Below are 20,568 nucleotides of genomic sequence, written 5' to 3'. Positions count from 1 at the left end.
TCTGAATCTCCTTTTCTACTTCAGAATCGAGAGAAAGAATTAGCATTTTTAGAGAATCTTTCACATCCTTGCAAATCGACATGCTCGTTATTTTGTGAGCACTCGGACAGCTATGTTTTCCGTATACCGGCGTCCCACAAGCAACAGCAAGTCACTGAATGGGGAGTTAGTTGTTTACGATTTGGTGACGTTGCTCGAGGCAAGATTGTTGGCGAGGACACTGGGAAACTCGAAATTAAAACCAAAACTGCTGATAACTAACTCAGCAGCTCTGCCACCATCTTTTGATGATGTGGAGATGCCGGCGCTGGACTGGGGTGAGCACGGTAAGAAGTCTTACAACACCAGGTTAATGTAATGCGACATGAATCCACCGGGATCTTGGATCTGCAAATGCTCGCATTCCAAGCATTGTCCAGCATCTCTGACTTTGTCTATATAAATGTTTCTGGAACATACCTCTCCATTCACCTGAGGAAGGAGCCGTGCTCCGAAAGCTCGTGTTTGAAACAAACCTGTTGGACTCTAACCTGGTGTTGTAAGACTTCTTACCATCTGTTGAGTTAGTGTTTTGAGCCCGTGTGAATCTTCTTCAGAAGGAAACTCCCCACTTTTTTTTGAAAATCGACTGTGGCATATTTTAGGTGCATCTGTAGTGTCCAATTTAAAGATGTCATGCAGACACTTTTTTTTCTCAATTTATTTTCAGTGCACAGGTGAGTTATAAGACATAGGAGCAAAAATAGGCCATTCGACCCATCGAGTCTGCTCCGCCATTCACTCATGGCTGATCGGTTTCTCATTTCCATTCTCCTGCCTTCTCTCCATAACCCCTGAACCCCTTATTAATCAAGAACCTATCTATCTCTGATTTAAAGACACTCAATGACTTAGACTCCACAGCCTTCTGCGGCAAAGAGTTCCACAAATTCACCACCTTCTGCCCGAAAAATTCCTCCTCATCTCAGTTGCATTTGAAAACATAGGAAATGCTTAATCATTCATACTGTCATGATAGGGAGATATTAGAAATATGGGTTCAGGAAAGGAGTCCAAAAATGAAGCAGCCAATTCAAAGGGATAAGCAGAATGGAAAACCGAGGCAAAGGGACATGCCCAGACCTAGCTGAGTCACAGGGTCCAAACCTAAACTCGTGAAGGAATGTATAATGTGATTCAGCAAAGACCCATTCTTCAGGACATTCCCGCAGGACTGGACATCTTCCAAACAACAAAGTCCAGGGACCTAATGGTCTAGCAATGTAAATCTAGTTGCCTATGAATGGACTAGCTTTGGGCTTTTGTGTTGTCAAGAATGAGCAATCAGCTAAATAATAGGAATAGATTTAGGTGTGACCACCTCAAGGGAGAAGCTGTGTGTGAAGGGCTGGGCGGAGCTTTGAGTGAGGGAGAGATCTTTTTTGGGAAAAAAGGCCAGGAAGCAGGTAAGTAGCCAGTGGACGAGGTCATGGTAAGGACCCACAGAAGGAAGTCATGAACATTCGGTTGTAAAATGGTTGGGAGAGAAGCATATAGGACAGCGGCCAGTCTGGTCAGCAAACCTGCAAGCCTAAAGATAGAAGCAGCCATGGAAAGATCATGGGAAGAATCACAGAGAGAAAGCTTTGACAAAGGATTCTAAAAGAGATGTGTCCCTAATAGAAGGAAGATCACTTCCCAAATCAAAGTGCTGCCTTTGCCTGGATGCGTAAGTGGAACAGGAGCTGAGTTTAAGGCCAAGTGTTGTTTGATGGGAAATTATGTTAAAGTTAAACTGTATATAATCTGTTAATGTTAGAACTCTGAAGTCTGAAAGTTAAATAATGGACGGGATTCTCCGTCTGCGTCCGCCCGGCGACCGGAGAATCCCACCCGAGATCAATGGACATCTCCACTGTCCGCATCTCGCCCATGACGGTCTTGCGGTGGGGAGGCGGAAGAATCCAGCCCAAAGTTTTATTTTCTTTGATTAGAAAATAACAAAGCTGGTTCGCCCGGAGGTGGCAACCATTTATTGACTTCTTTGCGGGAGAGTGAGCGTCAGCAGGGGGTGGGGGGTGGGGGGGTAGAGTAGAGTAGGAGGGAAAATATGGTGGGTAGTACCGGTGGGAGAGGCTTGTGCAGTATGTTATGATTGAAGTATTGAAAGTACATGGATGTTTGCACATTTTTGCCTTTTTTTGCTTTCTTTCTGATGATGTCTGTAACTGTTTATAAAGCCAAAAACTACCTCAATAAAATTGTTTATTAAAAAAAAAAGAAAATAACAAAGCTCAAATTCTTATATTCTAAATCCCGGAACGAATCTGGCTTTTCTGAACAGTCTTAAAACTTAAAAACATTACGCGTCTGTTCGGTGTCACAGCCTTTGTTGAGGTCTGATGAGGTGTCCGTAACAATATATTAATAGAACTGACATGAACCTCAAGTGGTAAAAACCAAAGGAACTATTTATGCTTGACTGGACATAGAGGAAGCACATACCTATCACAGTGCAATCAGCACACATCACACCTCATTTGTCCTTGCTTTACGTAGGTATCACTAGAGTTGTACCAGTAGGAACAAAGCTACGCAGATGGAAACCAGAGGAATGTGGCAACTCCACACATGGGCAACGGTCAACAAAATGTCTATTGGGCAAAAATCTGAAGCCTGATGGGCCACATGTGGTGCCCGGGTGGCAGGCTTCCCACCAGTGGTTTAGAAAGAAGGAACAATAAATGCAAGATTTTATTTCTCACTCCCTCCACTTCCACGAATCCCACACAGAGCCATCCACGAACGGTTTAAGTCAGAAAATCACCAACACTTGCTCAGTCCCACCACAGTCCAACTCATTCAAACCACAAACATAAAGGCCCAGGGGCGGGATTCTCTGTCCGTTCACGGCTGCGGGATTCTCCGGCCTCACTGCAGTGAACGGAAGATTTGGCTGAGCGCCAAACTCTCCAACCACGCTAACTCTGTGGGCTCGCAACGGAGAATCCCGGCCCAGATTTTAACCGAGTCCGGGTCAACACAGGAGCCCTTTTAAAAACTGCAGGTGGGACCCAATTCTGAGATTCCTGCCGCCAATCGGTTTCCAGCAATTTTCATCACTGCGGGATAAGGGTAGCCAGCCAGCTTGCAGAATTCCTGCCCCTGTCGGCTCCCCTGCAAAGCTGGATAATTCCAACCCCCCCCCACAAGTTAGTGTAGCAAGGCTTGCTCCATTAGCAGACAAGGTTCTGGGCCTATCAGCGGAACAATGAACAACAGGTGAATGCCAGACTGGAGTCATCAACCACAAGAAAACAGGCAATAACCTTCCTATTGAAATACATCGACAGCTTTATGAAAAAAATAAAAGGAATCATTAATCAATGTCAGAAGTTTTAATCCACTTCAGGTCTCTTAATCTTGTGTAAATGTACAGAAAGATACTGAAAAGACTTCAATGAAACAGTAGGTTATTACAAAGCAGTAGAGATTTCAAACAAAACTTTCACTCCCCTCTGCAACTGTATAAACGTGCCTGATTGTCAATCTTGGAGCTCAGCCAAGGATTCATAACGAGGTCATCTGTTCAGCCTGCTTTTGTTGATACAGTTGCCATATGGTCTCATTGCGAATGCCCGGCTGAACTTCAAGAATGCCTAATACACTTTGATCTCTGCAATGTTTACAATGGCTCATTGGTTCTGTAAATAGTGGATACTGGGAGAGTGGGTATGGAAGTACATGAATGGGACATTTGAGGGGAATGGGGGGGGGGGAAGAGGTTAAGGGGACATGGAGTACATGGTGAGTTGGCGGGGAGTGGTTGAGAGTTTGAGAGCCTGACATTAATCATTAAAACTGTGCCAATGTCCCAGTAAACAAAGGGAGGCATTCTAATCTGCCAGCCTCGCCATCAACCCCCTTCATTGCTGCTTCTCGAGCCCGTCTCCAGAGATGGTGGGCCTAACTCCATCCTGCCTCCTCTCTGCAGAGTGAAAATATGGTGGGTACTGAGGGAGAGGGTTCCTTAACAGAGACGGTTATACAAACACTCCTGACTCCAGATACCAGTCCCCTTCAGGAAAATTCTGCCCAAAGAGTTTAGTTAAGAAACAACAACTTTTAAAACACCACGGTGCAAAGCCTCGTGGCAACAACGCAAATACACTGGACACTGAATAAATGATTGCTTGGAATTACATCTTTTAGAGTATGGAATTTTGACTATTCTGATTGCACACTTCATAAATTGAAAACTCCTTTGGGTCCCAAAGGTACTGAGGTGCTCCCCAACAAATATCTGACAGAACAATAAAAACAAAACATGCAAGCACACGCAGTCAAAATATCAAAATTATACTCACCACAGGCTTTGGCAGCTGCTATGCAGATCTCTTCTGCGACATAATCAGCTGGTGGAAATGTGAGGCAATTGTTATCTGGTTTGCCAGGGACGGGATAAAGCTTTACCCGCAGACCCATTCCAGTCTGCTTGGGCGCTCTTGAGCTTTGATGAAGGTCTCCATTTTGGAGTGGGACTGATCCGGTGTCCACATCGGTTGCCGTAATGCAAGCCATCATTTTGTCACAAAGGTTCTTTCTCGCCTCACAACTGTGGAGCAACAATAAATAAAGGCAAATTAAAGCCAACAGAGGGTGAAGGGATCTGGCTATTTCTGATAGGTAAAAGGGTAATTTATTTAGCCATTCTAATATAAATACCAAAGCCCAGTTAAAAATTCATTTAAAATGGATTTCACGACAAAAACACACAGCTTGCAGAATTTGCAGTGGCAAAGCACAGAATCTGAAACATTCAAAAGCTAGCTAAAGCTTATGCAACATTTTACTGATATCATAAACTGACTATTGTTCTAATAGCAAAAGCTATGCAGCCATACCACAAAATGATCAAGGTCGCCATGACTACATGAACACACCATTGTTCAGAATCCAGATAATAGCGCAGTCAGCAATAAACCAGTGAAAACTAGAATTGATTAACAGGATATATCACATTCCAACACACACAAACATCTACAAATGCAACATATCAGGAATGTATGTTGCACATTGATGATTGACAACTGACCATCCAACCAAATGCATTTGAAACCTATCCAAGCCAATCAGCACATTGCAGGGGTAGAGACAGATGGAGTCAGACTGATAGCATTTTCCTTAAAGATAGAGGTCCGGGCAGCCATTTTTCATCCAGGATCACTCTATACCTTTTACTTAACTACTCGTTATCCTTATTTCGTATTTTCATATTTCCACGCTAACTCTTGAAGTTCGCGCAAGCTGTTTTGCTTTGAGCAAAGGACTTTTCATCAATTCTAGTTTTCACTGGTTTATTGCTGACTGCGCTATTATCTGTATTCTGAACTGCATTTTAAAAGTTAAATCTGTTGTAAACCATTAAGCCAATTTTTGCTCTCAAAGTCTTTTGCTGGCAAGGACTTTTCGAGAACATCTGATTTGTAACGACAAGAAGATCTTAGTCTCTCAATTATAATCAATAGACACAACAAAAGATTTTTATTTTGCAACCGAGAAGAGTAACTTAAATTCTACGGAGTTTTGAAGTGTACACGAGACTACACTTCAACCGCACGGTAGATTCCTACAGAGGGGTTAAACTTTAAGATACACTGAGGCAAATGTTGGAGCCTGTCTGCCAGAGTGGGAAGCTGGTACTGGAGATCCACTGAAATGCAAATCAGGGCAATAGTGTAATGGGCAGCTGACCCATAACAGTGTTATTCTCAGCCAACAATTTGAAAATCCACCTTTGTTCTCACGCATTGGGCCCCATTGTGGTGGGGGCAGGTCCCGAAATTGCAACATGATACATTAAAATTAGGTTCCCGCCCATTTCCGGGCATGAACCTCATTATGTCACCGCTGGTGAGAATCGCGTTTTCCAATCCCAGTGAGATTTTCCATCCATATCACCATTCTCACTGACTGTGAATGCGGGCTGAACATTTCCCCACTTGATGTTTGAAATATGAGGCATGCATAACCGATTGCCTAACTATATTCAAAATTATTTGTCATTTCCCAACATGCAGCCTAGATAGTGCTGAAAAAGTATCTTGAAAACGGTAAAATATATTCTGGTTGGGTAGAAATATGCCGCAAGTTCCTATTCACCACAAACTGCCGGACAATTTGTGGCTCTCTATCATTAGCCTTGCCAAAACCAAAACAATTGCTAGCTCACCACGCGCCTCTCCATCATAATTAATTTTGTGCCACGGATTGCCTTCATTTACATTTATGGACCAGGGTTTAGAGAACCCCAAAGTGTATCATGGAGTTCACCTAACCCACAACTTTTGATTGATTGTAGTATGGGGAGCACACGGCCCACTCTGCAGGTGTGGTACAGCAGAAATGGAAAAGTATTTTTTAAAGCCAAACAATGTTTATTCTATGAACTCAAGTTAACCTTTTTAAAACATACAGTGAACATCTTAGCAACCATTAGTTCAAATACAACCCCCAAAGAATACAACACTAAGTAATCCTTAAGCTGTCCTTTTAACATCCATAAGACTTTAAAGCACATCAGGTTAAAGTCACTACTGAAAGCAGTTATTAGTTTTAAATCACTAAAGGATCGATTTACAGTCTATAGATTACAGAGAGAGACTCTAATACCCCTTCTGGCTGTGACTGCAGTAAGCCAGCTCTGAAAAGGAAACTAAAGCACACCCTACAGCAAGCAGCCTAAAACGAAAGTAAAAAGCTGACAGACAGCCCAGCTCCACCCACACTCTGACATCATTGATAAACACCCATTTCTTAAGGTACATTTCTTAAACATCTATTTCTTAAAGGTACTCTCACATGGCAATTTCCTAATGTGTAGCCTAGATCGTGCTGAAAAAGTATCTTTAAAATTGTTAAATATATTCTGGTTGCATAGAGATATGCCACGAGTTCCTATACACCACAAACTGCCGGAAAATTTGTGGCTCTCTACCATTAGCCTTGCCAAAACCAAAACAATTGTTTGCTCACCACTCGCCTCCCCATCGTAATTAATTTTGTGCCATGGAATTCCTTAATTTACATTGGTGATGCAAATTGCTGACATTTTGTACCAGCAATTCACGCTGTGAGGACAATGTTAAGGATCAGATGTATGGTCCTGACATAACACACAACTTGAGAGGTGTAAACGGAACAATGAAACTGCAGTCCCACTACGAGAGGTTTCGAGACCCTTTTTTCAAAAATAAATTTTCCATCTAAGCAGGAATTGTGCATCAGTCTTGGCATCAATACCCCATTCGAGGGCAGGGGTTTAGGACTTGGGTCGTGACCCCTGTTGGGGTCAATAGGGGTTATGATATTGGACTGTTATGATATAGAAGCCGTAGGGGAAGCACGTAATCCTGTTAAAAGAGCACTGACCAGATTCTTGAAGCTACGCGGAAATGATGGGGTCCTGCAGCTCGGGGGGGGGGGGGGGGGGGGGGGGGGGGGGGGTGGGCAGCGGCCTGCAGTTTCAGGTAAGAGAGAGAAGGGGGGGGCTCCATCTTGAGGTGCTCGTTCATCAGCGCTTTCAATTTTTTAATTGAAAAAATATGGACAGCTACCAATGTGGAGGGGAACCACTGTGGCAGCTGCAGCTGTGATTACACAGGCTGGGAGGACCTCAAAAGCCTGCCTCGATTTCTGCTGCAACCCCACCCTCCCTAGTCTGCTACCAGATGGTGGCCTCAAGGCAACCAGTTTAGTCCCCAATGCCCCAGGGACTTGGGAGGCCAACAGGATTTTTCACATCTTTGATTTCTGCTTAACTGGCAACCATCACTTGTGGCGCCTGCTAAACTGCAAGTAAGCGGACACCGGTGAATTTTCACATCAGCAGTAAGCCTGAATCAACGTATTATTTACCATAATAAACTTAAGATGGTCAGAAACTAGTTTGAACTAACCTTGAAGACATTTTTTTTTAAACTTAATCAGTTACTGCATTATTGAAAACCAGCCAGGTCAGTTAAATACGGAGCCTTAATTGTGAGACTGTTAAATAATAAGCAATTAATCAACAAATGTATCAGTAAGGCTGTAAATATAACCTGCAACACAAAGTCTACAATATTTAATGTTTTATAATTATATATATTTAATTTTTGATTCCAAGCACACTTGGCAGAAATTATGAGAATTGTAAAATGTTGCCTTCCCAGCCAGACTGGAACGATAACTTGGCGATGGGACGAGGCCGTTGAATCTCCCCCTCGCAGGATTTGTGATGCCTGGAACACTTTGCGAGATCGCGATCTGGGCCTCACCTTTGCTGGATGAGGTCCAAATTTACATGTTTAAGAGAGCCATTAAGCTCATTTAAATAGGTCGGCGCCCCATGCTCCTGAGGCCAGGAACAAACGCCCATGCCCGAAACACCTCGCCATGACAACGCTTAACACGGACCAGGTGTTATAACACGGAGGGGGCCTCCCAGACCATTGGATGCCCGGGGTGGTTGGGCTTCATTGGGCAGCGTGATTAACTTAACTGTCTGTCAATCAGTAATTGAGACAGCCTGATAAACCCCCCCCCCCCCCCCCCCTCCCCCCCCCAACAAATAAAAAAAGCCCTATTCATCAATTCAGTCAAGGCCATCAAGGGACACGATTTCACACCCAGAACACAGAGTCACATTTTGGGCGCGTATAATGGACTATTTCCCGGTGCCTGCAGTGCTGAGAACAATCCTGCTATCAACCGAACTCTTGCTTTTTGTGGCCTCACGAGGAACGCCCTGCCGAGGCCCCAACCTCATTTCCAGCTGAGCTCGTCCGTGCAGGAAGAGATCAGGGCACCATTTTTAAATGCCACCCCAATCTCTCGATCGCCCCTTAGAGTCCCCATCCGGAACCCTGCAACCCCCAACTTAACTCTTAGGGGTTCCCTGAGCCCCCCCCCCCCCCCCCCCCCCCCCCGAGCCCAAACTCTGGAATAGCAACCTGCCACCTGGGCATCTTGGCACTGCCATCCTGGCACTGTCACATTGCCCAAGTGGAACTGCCGGGCTGGCAGAGGCACATTTAGGTAATTTACATTTAGGTGCTGTTCGGTCATTTGGACATTCTGAATTCTCCCTCTGTGTAACCAAGCAGGGGCCGGATTGTAGCAACTATGGGCTTTTCACAGTCACTTCATTGCAGTGTTAATGTAAGCCTACTTGTGTCAATAAAGATTATAAAAAATTACAAAGAATTTGCTATCCTGAACTGCTCCCCTAATAGCACCCCCAAGAGGAATGCAAATCGCACGCAATTCAGTCCCAGCGTCAACACCTTTCGCTGTCCCCTAGCCACATGTTCCTCGGCAGCATGCCATCACTGGCAGCGGGATTCTCTGTTCCCACCGCTGGTTAATGGGGTCTCCCATTATGGCCACCCCACCGGGAAATCCGCACACATGGTAGGTGCGCTGCCAGCGGAACAGAGAATCCAGAGAATCCCGCCAGTGGATAATTCACTCCTCAGTCTCCCAAACAGAGAATATCGGCCAACATCTTTTAAGGTATAAAATGAAGGACTCAAGAAACCATCTTTGTTGACGTGTTTTCACATCATGTCTTGGCCTGATCAGCTGAGGAAAGTGGTGAAAAGGCTGTTCAATGGTTAAAGTGAAGTTTTTCCTCTTGCAGTTAATTATTGCTAATTACCGTTAAGTGATATTTTGCTTTTCATCTTTCTGACTTGGAAGGTTATGGTTAATAAACTTTCCAAATTCACTATTTAAAAGTGTTCATTCTTGACAGATGGTCAAGTCTTATAAAACCTGCTTTGATGTACACTCGGGGTATTGTTGCAAAAGATCTGAACCCATGCATCTGGTTTAATCCTGCTTCTACACCAGGGCTCAAATACATGGGTCCGACAGGCAAATCAATTGTGACGGTGACTATTTGAGAGAAAAGTCATTCACATGTAAGCCCATTAGCAGAAAACACAGGAGAGTAACAGCCTGCGATTGGAGGAGTAATGAGCAGTTGGAACGGGAGTGGTAGTGAGTCAGCTTGAGCACTGGAGTGGTCACAGTGAGAGGGGTGGTGAAAGAGAGGCGATGACTGGGAGACAGGTTATGGGAAGAGAGAGGTTGTGAGAGAGAGGATGCTGTGGTAGGAAAGTCTTCTGAGGGATTTGAGGCGTGGGGGGGGGGGGAGCAGCATGAGGTAGAGGCTGAGGTAGAGCAAAGGGAGAAAGACTGATTGGGGGAGGGGGGGGTGGGGAAGAGGCTGTGAGCATGAGAGGATGGTTTTAAACCCGTCAACAAAGGAATACTCAACTATCTGGGAGCCAGGAAAGTTTGATGTTACCGAAGTATTGGATTCCTTGCAACTGATGTGGAGCCTCTAGCCTGAGGCTGCATAAGTTCAGGAGCTATGTAATGGATACAATCATAATGTACACAGTGTCAATTTGATCATTTAAATAAACACTTGTTTCATAAGAAAGATTTGCAGTTATGTTTATCATATCTTAAAGTGTCACATACTGTGAACTACTTGAGGTGCAATCATTTTAATGGACACAAACATGCAACCATCGTGCACATACTAAGATCCCAAAAGTAATTAACAACTTGTATTTTTAATAGTGTTTTTTATGACAAAATGATCAATTAATTTAGGGGAGTCTGGGACTAGGGTGATGGGCTTTTAAGGATTGAAATTAGGAAACACTTCTACGCACAAAGGGTGTTAGAAGTTTGGAACTCTCTTCTGGAAACAGCAATTGGTGCTAGATATATGCCAATGCTAGATCAATTTCAAATTTAATCTCAGATTAAGACCTAATGTGCAGTAAAAAAGATAGTAACTACTTGGTTAAAATCTTCCAGTTTTCTGCACATGTGGTTAAAACAAATTCTGTCCACAGAAGGCATGTTTAGATTAATTGCTTCTTGTGTGTAGAAGGGTGCGCCTGTTACATTGAAAAAAAAACTTTTGCAAGCTTGAATCTTGTGCCAATTTGTCAAGGAAACTAATGTGTGTTTCCTTGTGTGCTGTGGCTTCACGTTTAATGGAAGGGTAATAATTATTGAGGATATCAATTAATTATCCAAATTATGTTTCTGCGAGGGTCCAGATTACCCCATATGTGAACAGAAATACAAAAGCTAATGTCACACCATACTGAATCCCTGATAAAGGAGTTGGTGGGAATTGAAAGGGAGGCCCAAAAAATGAAAAATAGTCCCTTGATTAATTCAAATTAATTAAATTAATTCTCGAAAATCTCAAGAGCACACCTCCCCCCGCTACAGGAAAAAGAAATTGCCCTCTGCTCATACAGGGATGGGAATTCATCCTGAATGGTGCAAGACAATTATTTTCAGGCTGCAAAGCTGTTTTGACATTCAAAAATGCAAACGAGATAGATTTCTTTCAGAAAACATAGCGGTTAACAGCGTTATTAATTTGGGCCGGCACGGTGGCACAGTGATTAGCACTGCTGCCTCATAGCACCAGGGTCCCGGATTCATTTCTGACTTTTGGTGACTGTGTGCAGTTTTCACTTTCTCCCAGTGTCTGCCTGGGTTTCCTCCGGGTGCTCTGGTTTCCTCCCACAGTCCAAAGATGTGTCGGTTAGGTGGATTGACCATGCAAAATTGTCCCTTGGGTGCCCAAAGATTAGGTGAGGTGACGTGGATGGGACGGGTCTTGGATCTATGTAAGGCGTTCTTTCCAAGGGTTAGTGCAGGCTAAATGGGTCATATGGCCTCCTTCGGCACTGAAGGGATGCGATGAGACATATCGTGTAAGTGTACCATGCTTAGAAGAAAAAGGGAACTTTGGTTCCAAAAGTGCTCTACTATTTGGGTTATCGTCATCTCATGATTCTACGTCTGGATCCTTTGTAGACTAACTGATGGGAGAATAATTGCAATGATCCGTCAACAACTCCATCATTTTATCATGCAACTACCAGCGTGGTAGGTGACAGAGGTGGTGGCTCCAAGCATTTGTTTGTCAGACATTTCCAATAGTTCCATGATCCACTTGCTCCTCATTATAAATATCATGCTGGTTTAATGATTCATGACTCAAGGATATTTGTAAATTGCACACAATTATCACACTTCACTCAACTTCTCAAGAAGCTAAACAGCATGTCCACCAAATGCAATTGATTCCAACAGGTCCTTTTTCATTTCTTTCTTACTTTTCATTTTCTTTCTCTTAATCAGCTTGCTTCGTCACTCTCTAATTTTACTCTCATTTACCCAATTTCTTCTTCTGTCGAAAAGATGTGCGGGTTGGGTGGGTTTAATGGAATAAGGCCAGGTAGGGTGCTCTTCCAGAGGGTCGGTGTAGACCCGATGGGCCGAATGGCCCCCTTCTGCACTGTAGGGATTCCATGACTCATGGCCAATGTAAAAATCAGGGGCGAAAGTATCCATGTGTCATTCTGTTTCACTGTTTGGAGATAGGTCATTGGGCATGAAGTTCTTATGGTCAACGTTGACATCATTGCGCTGTTATCATTTTAAATAGCCAGTAATGCATGATGCAAACACAGCACAATCCAGAGGGTGAGCTCACATTGCTCCTCACAAGATCAGCCATTGCTGCAATCCTTGGGCCATAGAATCAGTTCAGACATCCGAAGACTTGAAATTTAGCTTGAATGAAAACCATGCGGTAGGCGATTGTCTTTCCTCCTTACCGGCCACTGGCACAGTGGGGTGATAAAGCAGCAAGGGTCACAGTAAGGGGCTGGTTTAGCACAGGGCTATAATCGCTGGCTTTTAAAGCAGACCAAGGCAGGCCAGCTGCATGGTTCAATTCCCGTACCAGTCTCCCCAGACGCCGGAATGCGTAACTTAACTGTACTGCGTAACTTAACTGCGTAACTCACAGTAACTTCATTTGAAGCCTACTTGTGACAAAAAGCGATTTTCATTTTCATTTCACAATGGTTAGTACTGCTGCTTCACAGCGCCAGGGACCCGGGTTCAATTCTGGCCTTGGAGTTTGCACTTTCTCACCGTGTCTGTGTGGGTTTCCTCCAGGTACTCCAGTTTCCTCCCACAGTCCAAAGATGTGCAGGTTAGGTGGATTGGCTGCGGTAAAATTAGCCCGTAGTGTCGAAAAGCTGTGCGGGTTGGGTGGGTTTAATGGAATAAGGCCAGGTAGGGTGCTCTTCCAGAGGGTCGGTGTAGACCCGATGGGCCGAATGGCCCCCTTCTGCACTGTAGGGATTCCATGACTCATGGCCAATGTAAAAATCAGGGGCGAAAGTATCCAACCCCCAGCAGGGTTGGAGAATCGTCTGGGGCCGCCGAAAATCCCGCCCCCGCCGTGGCAGAGATTCTCCACCACCCGGGAAGTGGCGGTGGTGGGAATCTCGCCACTCCGATCGGAGAGGCCCCTGCTGTGATTCTCTGGCCCGGATGGGCCGAAGTCCCGCCGCTGGGAGGCCTCTCCCGCCGCCAAGGTTTGAACCACCTCTGGAACGGCGGGATCAGCGGCGCGAGCGGGCCCCGGGGTCCTGGGGGCGGCGGGGGGGCGATCGAACCCGGGGGGGTGCCCCCACGGTGGCCTGGCCCGCGATTGGGGCCCCCCGCTCAGACTCCGGGCCAGTGCCCTGGGTGCACTATTTCTCCTCCGCGCCCGCCACGGACTTCGCCATGGCGGAAGCGGAAGAGAACCCCACATCGCGCATGCGCCGGCAGTGACGTCAGCGGCCAACCGCCGCTGACGTCACTGCCAGCGCATGCGCCGACCGGTGAAAGCCTTTCGGCCAGCCCCGCTGCCGGGAGCGCCGATTTTTTGCGCCAGTCTTCTGGTGCCAACCGCTCTGGCGCGGGGCTGGCCCCCAAAGGTGGGGAGAATTCCCCACCTTTGGGGAGGCCCGACCTCCGAGTGGTTGGCGCCACTCCCCTACACCGGGACCCTCCGTCACGCCGGGTAGGGGAGAATCCCGCCCCTGATGTCGACATGAAGCCAATCTGAACCTGCTGAATTCTGTGGGATCCATTCTTTGCCAGGCCCACTACAGAACTGCCAAGATCCGCATACGCATCCACCAAGTTCTAAGGCATTTTAAACTCTTCGCTTTGCCATCCAGCACATAACTGAATACATCAATCGGTTACCTACGTCCATTTTTGAACAGTGTTGTTGCACCATTGTCTGCAAGATCCATCATGGGTCATTTCGCTACCCGAGTGATCCACAGAATAGCCACCTGGATAGCTTTGGTTTCCTGTGGAAATAGGGCTCTGCTACGCAGGCCAACTTGGCACTGCTTGACATGGGTACTCGGCAGTTCATGAACAGCGCCTACATTTACACATTTGGTCATTAAAAAAAAACAGCTCCACTCTTGGCCTCATGTGGTTACATCTTTGCTTCAAAGACGTCACTAGCTTACAAATTCTATTTGATGTTTCCCTCGTGCAGTCAAAAAGTCCCATTTATTTGCTGATTCCAACGATACTATTAAAGTTCACTGGTGCAGGTCAAATATTAAAAGAGCAATCGAAACTGCTCATGCAGACAGTGTAGGAAGCCAGCAAACACAATAACATCCAGGTCAGGGTTCCCTGTTGCTCACACTTGCTGTGCCAATCAAGGCAAGTGGAATAACTCTTTTTTTTTTAAGTCTTTCAGAAAAAACGTTTTCCTTCAAAATCGTGGCCACTCTCGGCCTCACCCGAGGTAGGTGTAAGATTTTGGGCTTCCTTAAAGCCTCGCGATCTCATTGGGGTGGTTAGAAATGGCTGATAAAGCAGCAAGGGTCAGCATAGTCTTAACTTCCCCCAAATAGTCTGCAGTGCTTCTTACTATGGCGTAATTCCACAATTGATTTCCTCATCTGCCTACAGGTTGGCATAGCAGATGATTGAAAATGATTGGAACCTGCTAGTTTTTAACAAAACATGTTTTATAAAGACTGCGTGATTCCACAGTTACTTAAATTTGCCTTCAGTTTCCTTTGAGCCTGGCTACCCTTTGCCGACTGTGAAGAACTCCAGCATTACTTGTTCATCTTGGCATTATCTCTCTCACATTATCATAGATTATCATAGAATTTACAGTGCAGAAGGAGGCCATTCGGCCCATCGAGTCTGCACCGGCTCTTGGAAAAAGCACCCTACCCAAGGTCAACACCTTCACCCTATCCCCATAACCCAGTAACCTCACCAAGGGCAATTTTGGATACAAAGGACAATTTATCATGGCCAATCCACCTAACCTGCACATCTTTGGACTGTGGGAGGAAATCGGAGCACCCGGAGGAAACCCACGCACACACGGTGAGGACGTGCAGACTCCGCACAGACAGTGACCCAAGCCGGGAATCGAACCTGGGACCCTGGAGCTGTGAAGCAAATGTGCTAACCACTATGTTACTGTGCTGCTAACGCTTTACTGTACACTCATACATTTCTTTCCCTCCAGCTATTGTGGGAGATTGGCTGACTATCTGTGTATGGACGTGTGCGCCTTTTTGGGTAAATCTGTTCTTTATCACACCCTTGTATGACATGGAGCCAACATAACTCATTAGTTGTAGGCATAATTTGTCAAGTTCCCAAGTGTGGGTGCCAAATACTATTCGTTCTGTATAAACAGTGAAGAATTGTTTCCACACATATCAAACTCTGTTCTCTTTCAGAATATTACAAAGATTCACTGTACACAAAAAGTGGGATAATTGATGTGGAAGCAACATACAGCAGCTTATCTGCCAAAATTTGTTCACGATCCGTCATTCAACAAGATTACAAATTAAAAATAATAGATGTAATCTTTTATAACAGGAGGAGCAAGGAGTGAAGGCAATAACCTTCAATAATTAAGCAGGGCCCGGTGCTTTATCCCCCATTGGTCAAGGTTAGGGGGGTGGGGAGGTGGGGGGGGGGGGGGGGGGGGGGGGGGGGGGGGGGCTGCCACACAATATCAGTCACCCCAAGCCAGTCACGTGGTCCATGACCGCCATCCCCTTAAAAGGGGCCGAGATACCACTTCCCACCCTCCACAAGTTCCTCAATAATCTATTTACAGAACAGGTTATATAGTGGCTATGTACAAAAGTAAGGTTGAGAAACACAAGCGGAGAGAATCCATGACAGTTCATCACAATGTCAATCTGCTGGGGGATTTTCTGGGTCTCGTGGAGCTTCTTCGTTCCCCAACCGGCTCCTCCAACTGAGGTAGCAACATTGTCATTCATGGACGATTATCTTGGAGGTTCGACCACCACAGCAGGGGCATTCCCTTCTCCAGCTCCCTCCTGGGTCATCGATGGAGCCTCCTCAGAATTCCAAGATTCCCTCTGTTCTGGCTCTACCACAGGAGCACTGGTGCTGCCTACTGGCTCCAATTGCTCAGAGATTGGGGTTGTTTTGCTCACTTTCACCATTTTTAATCTGTAAAGCGCCAGGCCCTGCTTAATTTTAATCTGTATGTTTTAGGTTCTTCATCAGAATTCCTCTTCACTTTGTTCACTGGAGTCATTACTTTTTTTTTGATTTGGTGCATTCTGCCTGGCGCGACAACGTGCCTGGATGACTACTGCTTTGAAAACAAAAAACTTTCTGCAGTGGCACACTTCTTGGCATTGGTCAACACGACATCAGTAGCAATCACCTTGACTTCTGGGCTGACATCCCATTTTCTTCCCTGACCACCGACTACGATCCTGTCCTTGGGATCGTGGCTGAATTTCCTCTTTGCCTGTTGACCTGGCTGCGGCCCTTGCAGCCCTACCGTCCCCACAGCTGGCTCATCTCGTCCCCTTGCATGTTTTGAAACTCTAATGTGCCCCACCCGGCACACTTGGTTGCCTATTTTGATCGTCCTGCCCGGCGTAACCTTTGTTTCAGCCAGAAACTTCTTTTGCACAATTATGTTGTTAATACTGCATATCAAACAAGCGCATAGCATGTCGCTGAGTGCTGTGCCGAACTCTCAGCCATTTGGCAGAGTCTGGCGATGAAGGCATAGATCACCTCTCCAAGGTCCTTGACAGCCCAATTAAACTTGTATCTCTGCAATACGTTTTGAGGATCTGGGATTGAAATGTTCCCTGGCCGGCTTCACCAACTGGTCGAACGACAGTGTGTTGGGAGTCTCCGGGGATGGCAAATTCCTTATGAGGCTGTAGGTCTGGGACCCACAAACTGTTAATAGAATAACCTTCCATTTATCCTCCTCCATTATTTTGTTTGCTGTAAAAATGTAATGAAGCTGCTGCTCAATATACTGGCTCCAGTCTTCGGCCCCCTGGTCGAATGGGGCAAGTTTCTCAATCGTGGCCATTTCTCACTCACTGTTCTGTGATACTGTCGATGCTTTTAGATTTCTCTGTTCGTCTTAAAGACTTCTCCCTTCAATTCTGAACTACTGAAAACCTGCGATTGATCGGGTTTACACTGGTCACCAATGTGGTGGTTTGAGGCAATACCGTGAGACTTCGAGTATGATTGAACAAGGGTTTATTGACAACAAGTAAAAGTAATCTATATACAGGCACAGAGTCACTAGACTTCAGTCCCTGGCTCCAGTGTCCACTTTGCCCAGGAGTCCGCTCACAGGTCCCTGTGTGTTTTCCCCACTGGTTGGGATTTGTGTACTCCTGATCAATAGGCTACTAACTGGTCACATGGACTGCAAGGGCTCACCTCTTAAAAGGGGCCACACTACCGCTGTAGCCATCTGGGATGGCCACTTCCAATCAGGTACAGAGCAACTCGCAAAGACTGATGGGTAAAACGATTAAGCCAAGAATCGGGCAGGCTCAGAGCCTGAAATGCAAAATTGTCAGCAAAGTCCAGACGGCATCAAAACTCCGTCCCATTAGCATGTTGATCAGGCCAATTAGCAGGTGATGACCCATCTCCCCCAAATCAAAGGACTGGTACTCCAGCAACCGGGGCAGTCCCAGACATTGGGGTCAATGACCGCTTGGGACACACCCAGCCATCCAGACCCTCGCCCACTTATTGGCTAAGGTATCGAAGAGAGTGATCAGGGATCAGCCAATTAGCAAGGCGCAAATCAAAGGACCGCCCAAAAGAGCACAAACCCCCCCCCCCCCCCCCCCCCAAAAAGAGCGCAAACCCCACCCCTTCAGAGTATAAAGGATGAGTTCGCCATATGCTCGCTCTCTTTTGGCCTTGGTACGCCGGTCACGGCCATCGCCAATTGCAGCAACACCAGAAGCAAGTTAGAGTTCAACACCCACTACCAGACGACACCCACTACCAGACAGATGAGCCCAGCTGAGCAGCAGTTACCACTTCAAACCCAAGAGATCCAGAATTGAACAGTGGCCACTGTTTCCTGACCTAAGCCGGGTGCCCAAAGTTAAGTACAGGTCATCTTAGTAATAGGAGTAGTTGACTAGTAGTGTTTATGTTGCATGACTGATTGTATGTAAATAAAGTACCCTTGACCTTGAACTAACTAACTGGTGTTTGGCTCTTTGATCGATAGCCAGTTGAAACTCGTGGTGGTATCATTCGATACCTGTCGACTTTAAGCATTCGGACATAGACAATATAGAAAGAAGGCAAATTCACTGATTCCCTAATTGGAACAGGGCCACGGAAAAGACCTAGTAGTCGAGAAAACGCACAACACCGCAGAGTTTTTTAAGCAATTACATTGCAACCTGTTGCAAGGAAGTTCACAGCTTCAGGGGTGTCAAGGTCCACTTCAAATGGGAACTTTCTTGAAAGGAAGGCATAGAATGTGCTAAGTACTGCACTTTGATCAGTCTTCAATGGGATCAGAAGGTCCCACGGCAGGTGCAGCTCCTGACCCCACCAAAGACTATGGCTGCGAGTGCATGGCCTTGTTGCGCCCAACTCGGTGATCTGATGAGGCTGTTAAACTCTCAAGAGGCCTCTCAGGAGATTTACGACGCTTGGAACGCCTCGCAAGGTCTAGCGAGACATCAAGATCTGGATCTCGCCCTCACTGGGCAGAATCCATATTTGGGCAGGTTCCATATTTGCAAATTTAAGTGCACCGGAGTCTCCCAGGGTTTGGGATCGAACGGCCACGCCTGGGAGACCTCGCCGTGGTACTGCTTCACACAGGTTTCCACAGCACTTGGTCTCCCTGGTAATCGGATGCCCCCCGGGTGCCGAGCTCAGGCCCGGGTGGTGCCCTGGAACCCCGATGGCAGCTGCGCACCTTGGTACTGCCAGCCTGGCACCTTTTTGTGTGGTTCCCCGCATGTGGTATGTGGCCCACCACGGGTGGGCCAGAAAATCCCATCCATAGTATTTAATTTGGCACGCTACAGAGTGTTAGTCATGAACCCTCACCGCAATTACTGAGCAAACCGGAGTTGTAAAAGATTTACTGAAATTAAGGATTACATCTTTAACTTTTATGTGAAACCATCAGAACTTCACCAAAAATAAAAGAGGAAGCAAAATGGCAGCCATAGCAAAACGTAGAAAAAGACAGTGCAATTTCCCCTTTCTTCTCCCTTCACCTATATTGGCCAAGAAACTGGTTCGCTGAACATGGCAGGCAGTGTCACAATGACCCTTGGATCTGATAGACATTAACCAGGAAAGGTTACCCCACATAGTGGAAAGCAAGCGAGAAGACAACTTGTTTCAACGTTTAAATGAAATAGTGCAGTTCCAGTTCCTGTTTCTCCCTGTCAGATCTGGTTAAGTGGCCCTTGTTTTTTTTTTAAAAACAAAAATACCCTTAATCCTCAAGTTCTTATCTGGTCAATGAAAAACAAGAGAGGTGCAAACTGCAGTCAGAAGTCTGATGTGGAAATAAGGAATGAAAAAGAAAATTGGCAAAAAAGCTGACCGAATAGATTTACCAGAAAACAATAAACCTATTTATCCTGTTCCATACGTTCCAAGCCAGAAATACAAAGCTAAAAAAAATATTTTAAAATTTGCTCTCAAAGAGCAACACTCACATTGGCCGAAGTCAAGATGCTCCACTCCAATTCAAATGCCAATTTGTAGGCTAGCTTTTCCACCCATTATTATTCATTGTAAACATTCCACTATAAAGTTGGTGATGTACAGACCGACTTATATTTAAACGTAAAGAGAATGTGGTTCAGTGATCAGGGTGTCTTCAACATGCCAGTGCAAAACACCACGTGCTAAAACCACCGTAAACAAGCAACCCTCTCCTCATATCAGCCTACAACATTCGTCTTGAAGAGATTAGAGAGCTCAAACAGCAGTAGCTGATCTCCTCCCCTTCCTTTAACCGTCCTCTCACAGAAGGATAACTGGTCAATGCATTCTTTGAGTATGTTTTTAACCTCCATTTAACCTTACTTCTGCTTTGAGTGTCAAAACAGCATTGTTTAATTCCTGCCTACATTAAAACAGGGACGACACTTCAGAACTACTCCGCTAGCTGTGAAGTGCTCGGTGAATGGGAAAGGCACTAAATAAATGCAAATTCTCTCTCTTCCTCCTACCTCCCCTCTCCCCCTCCCCCGCCCACTGTCCTCCCCCCGCCCCCGCCCCCCAGACGTGATGGTGCTTCGCCGGGCTCAGTCCTGTAAAGTGCATCATCTTTACAAAGTATTCTTACAGCCA

The 20,568-nt window shown here is 45.8% G+C and overlaps 1 protein-coding gene across 3 annotated transcripts in view; it reads right to left on the bottom strand.

Annotated features, from left to right (window-relative positions):
• LOC119970146 (tyrosine-protein kinase JAK2-like) overlaps positions 1-20,568 on the bottom strand; it is a 274,667-nt gene that overhangs the window by 133,433 nt on the left and 120,666 nt on the right. For 2 of the 3 annotated variants that reach the window (XM_038804239.1, XM_038804241.1), the window contains one exon: positions 4,347-4,594. In XM_038804239.1, the coding sequence (XP_038660167.1) occupies positions 4,347-4,563 (217 nt within the window). In that variant the 5' untranslated portion in view covers positions 4,564-4,594. Of the gene's footprint in view, positions 1-4,346; positions 4,595-19,928; positions 20,074-20,568 lie in introns of those variants that run through there. The other variant, XM_038804240.1, reaches the window with a different exon arrangement.

The sequence above is a fragment of the Scyliorhinus canicula genome, chromosome 8 (genome assembly GCF_902713615.1).
Source record: "Scyliorhinus canicula chromosome 8, sScyCan1.1, whole genome shotgun sequence".
Lineage (NCBI taxonomy): Eukaryota > Metazoa > Chordata > Chondrichthyes > Carcharhiniformes > Scyliorhinidae > Scyliorhinus > Scyliorhinus canicula.
This window is presented reverse-complemented; position numbering and strand designations above follow the sequence as displayed.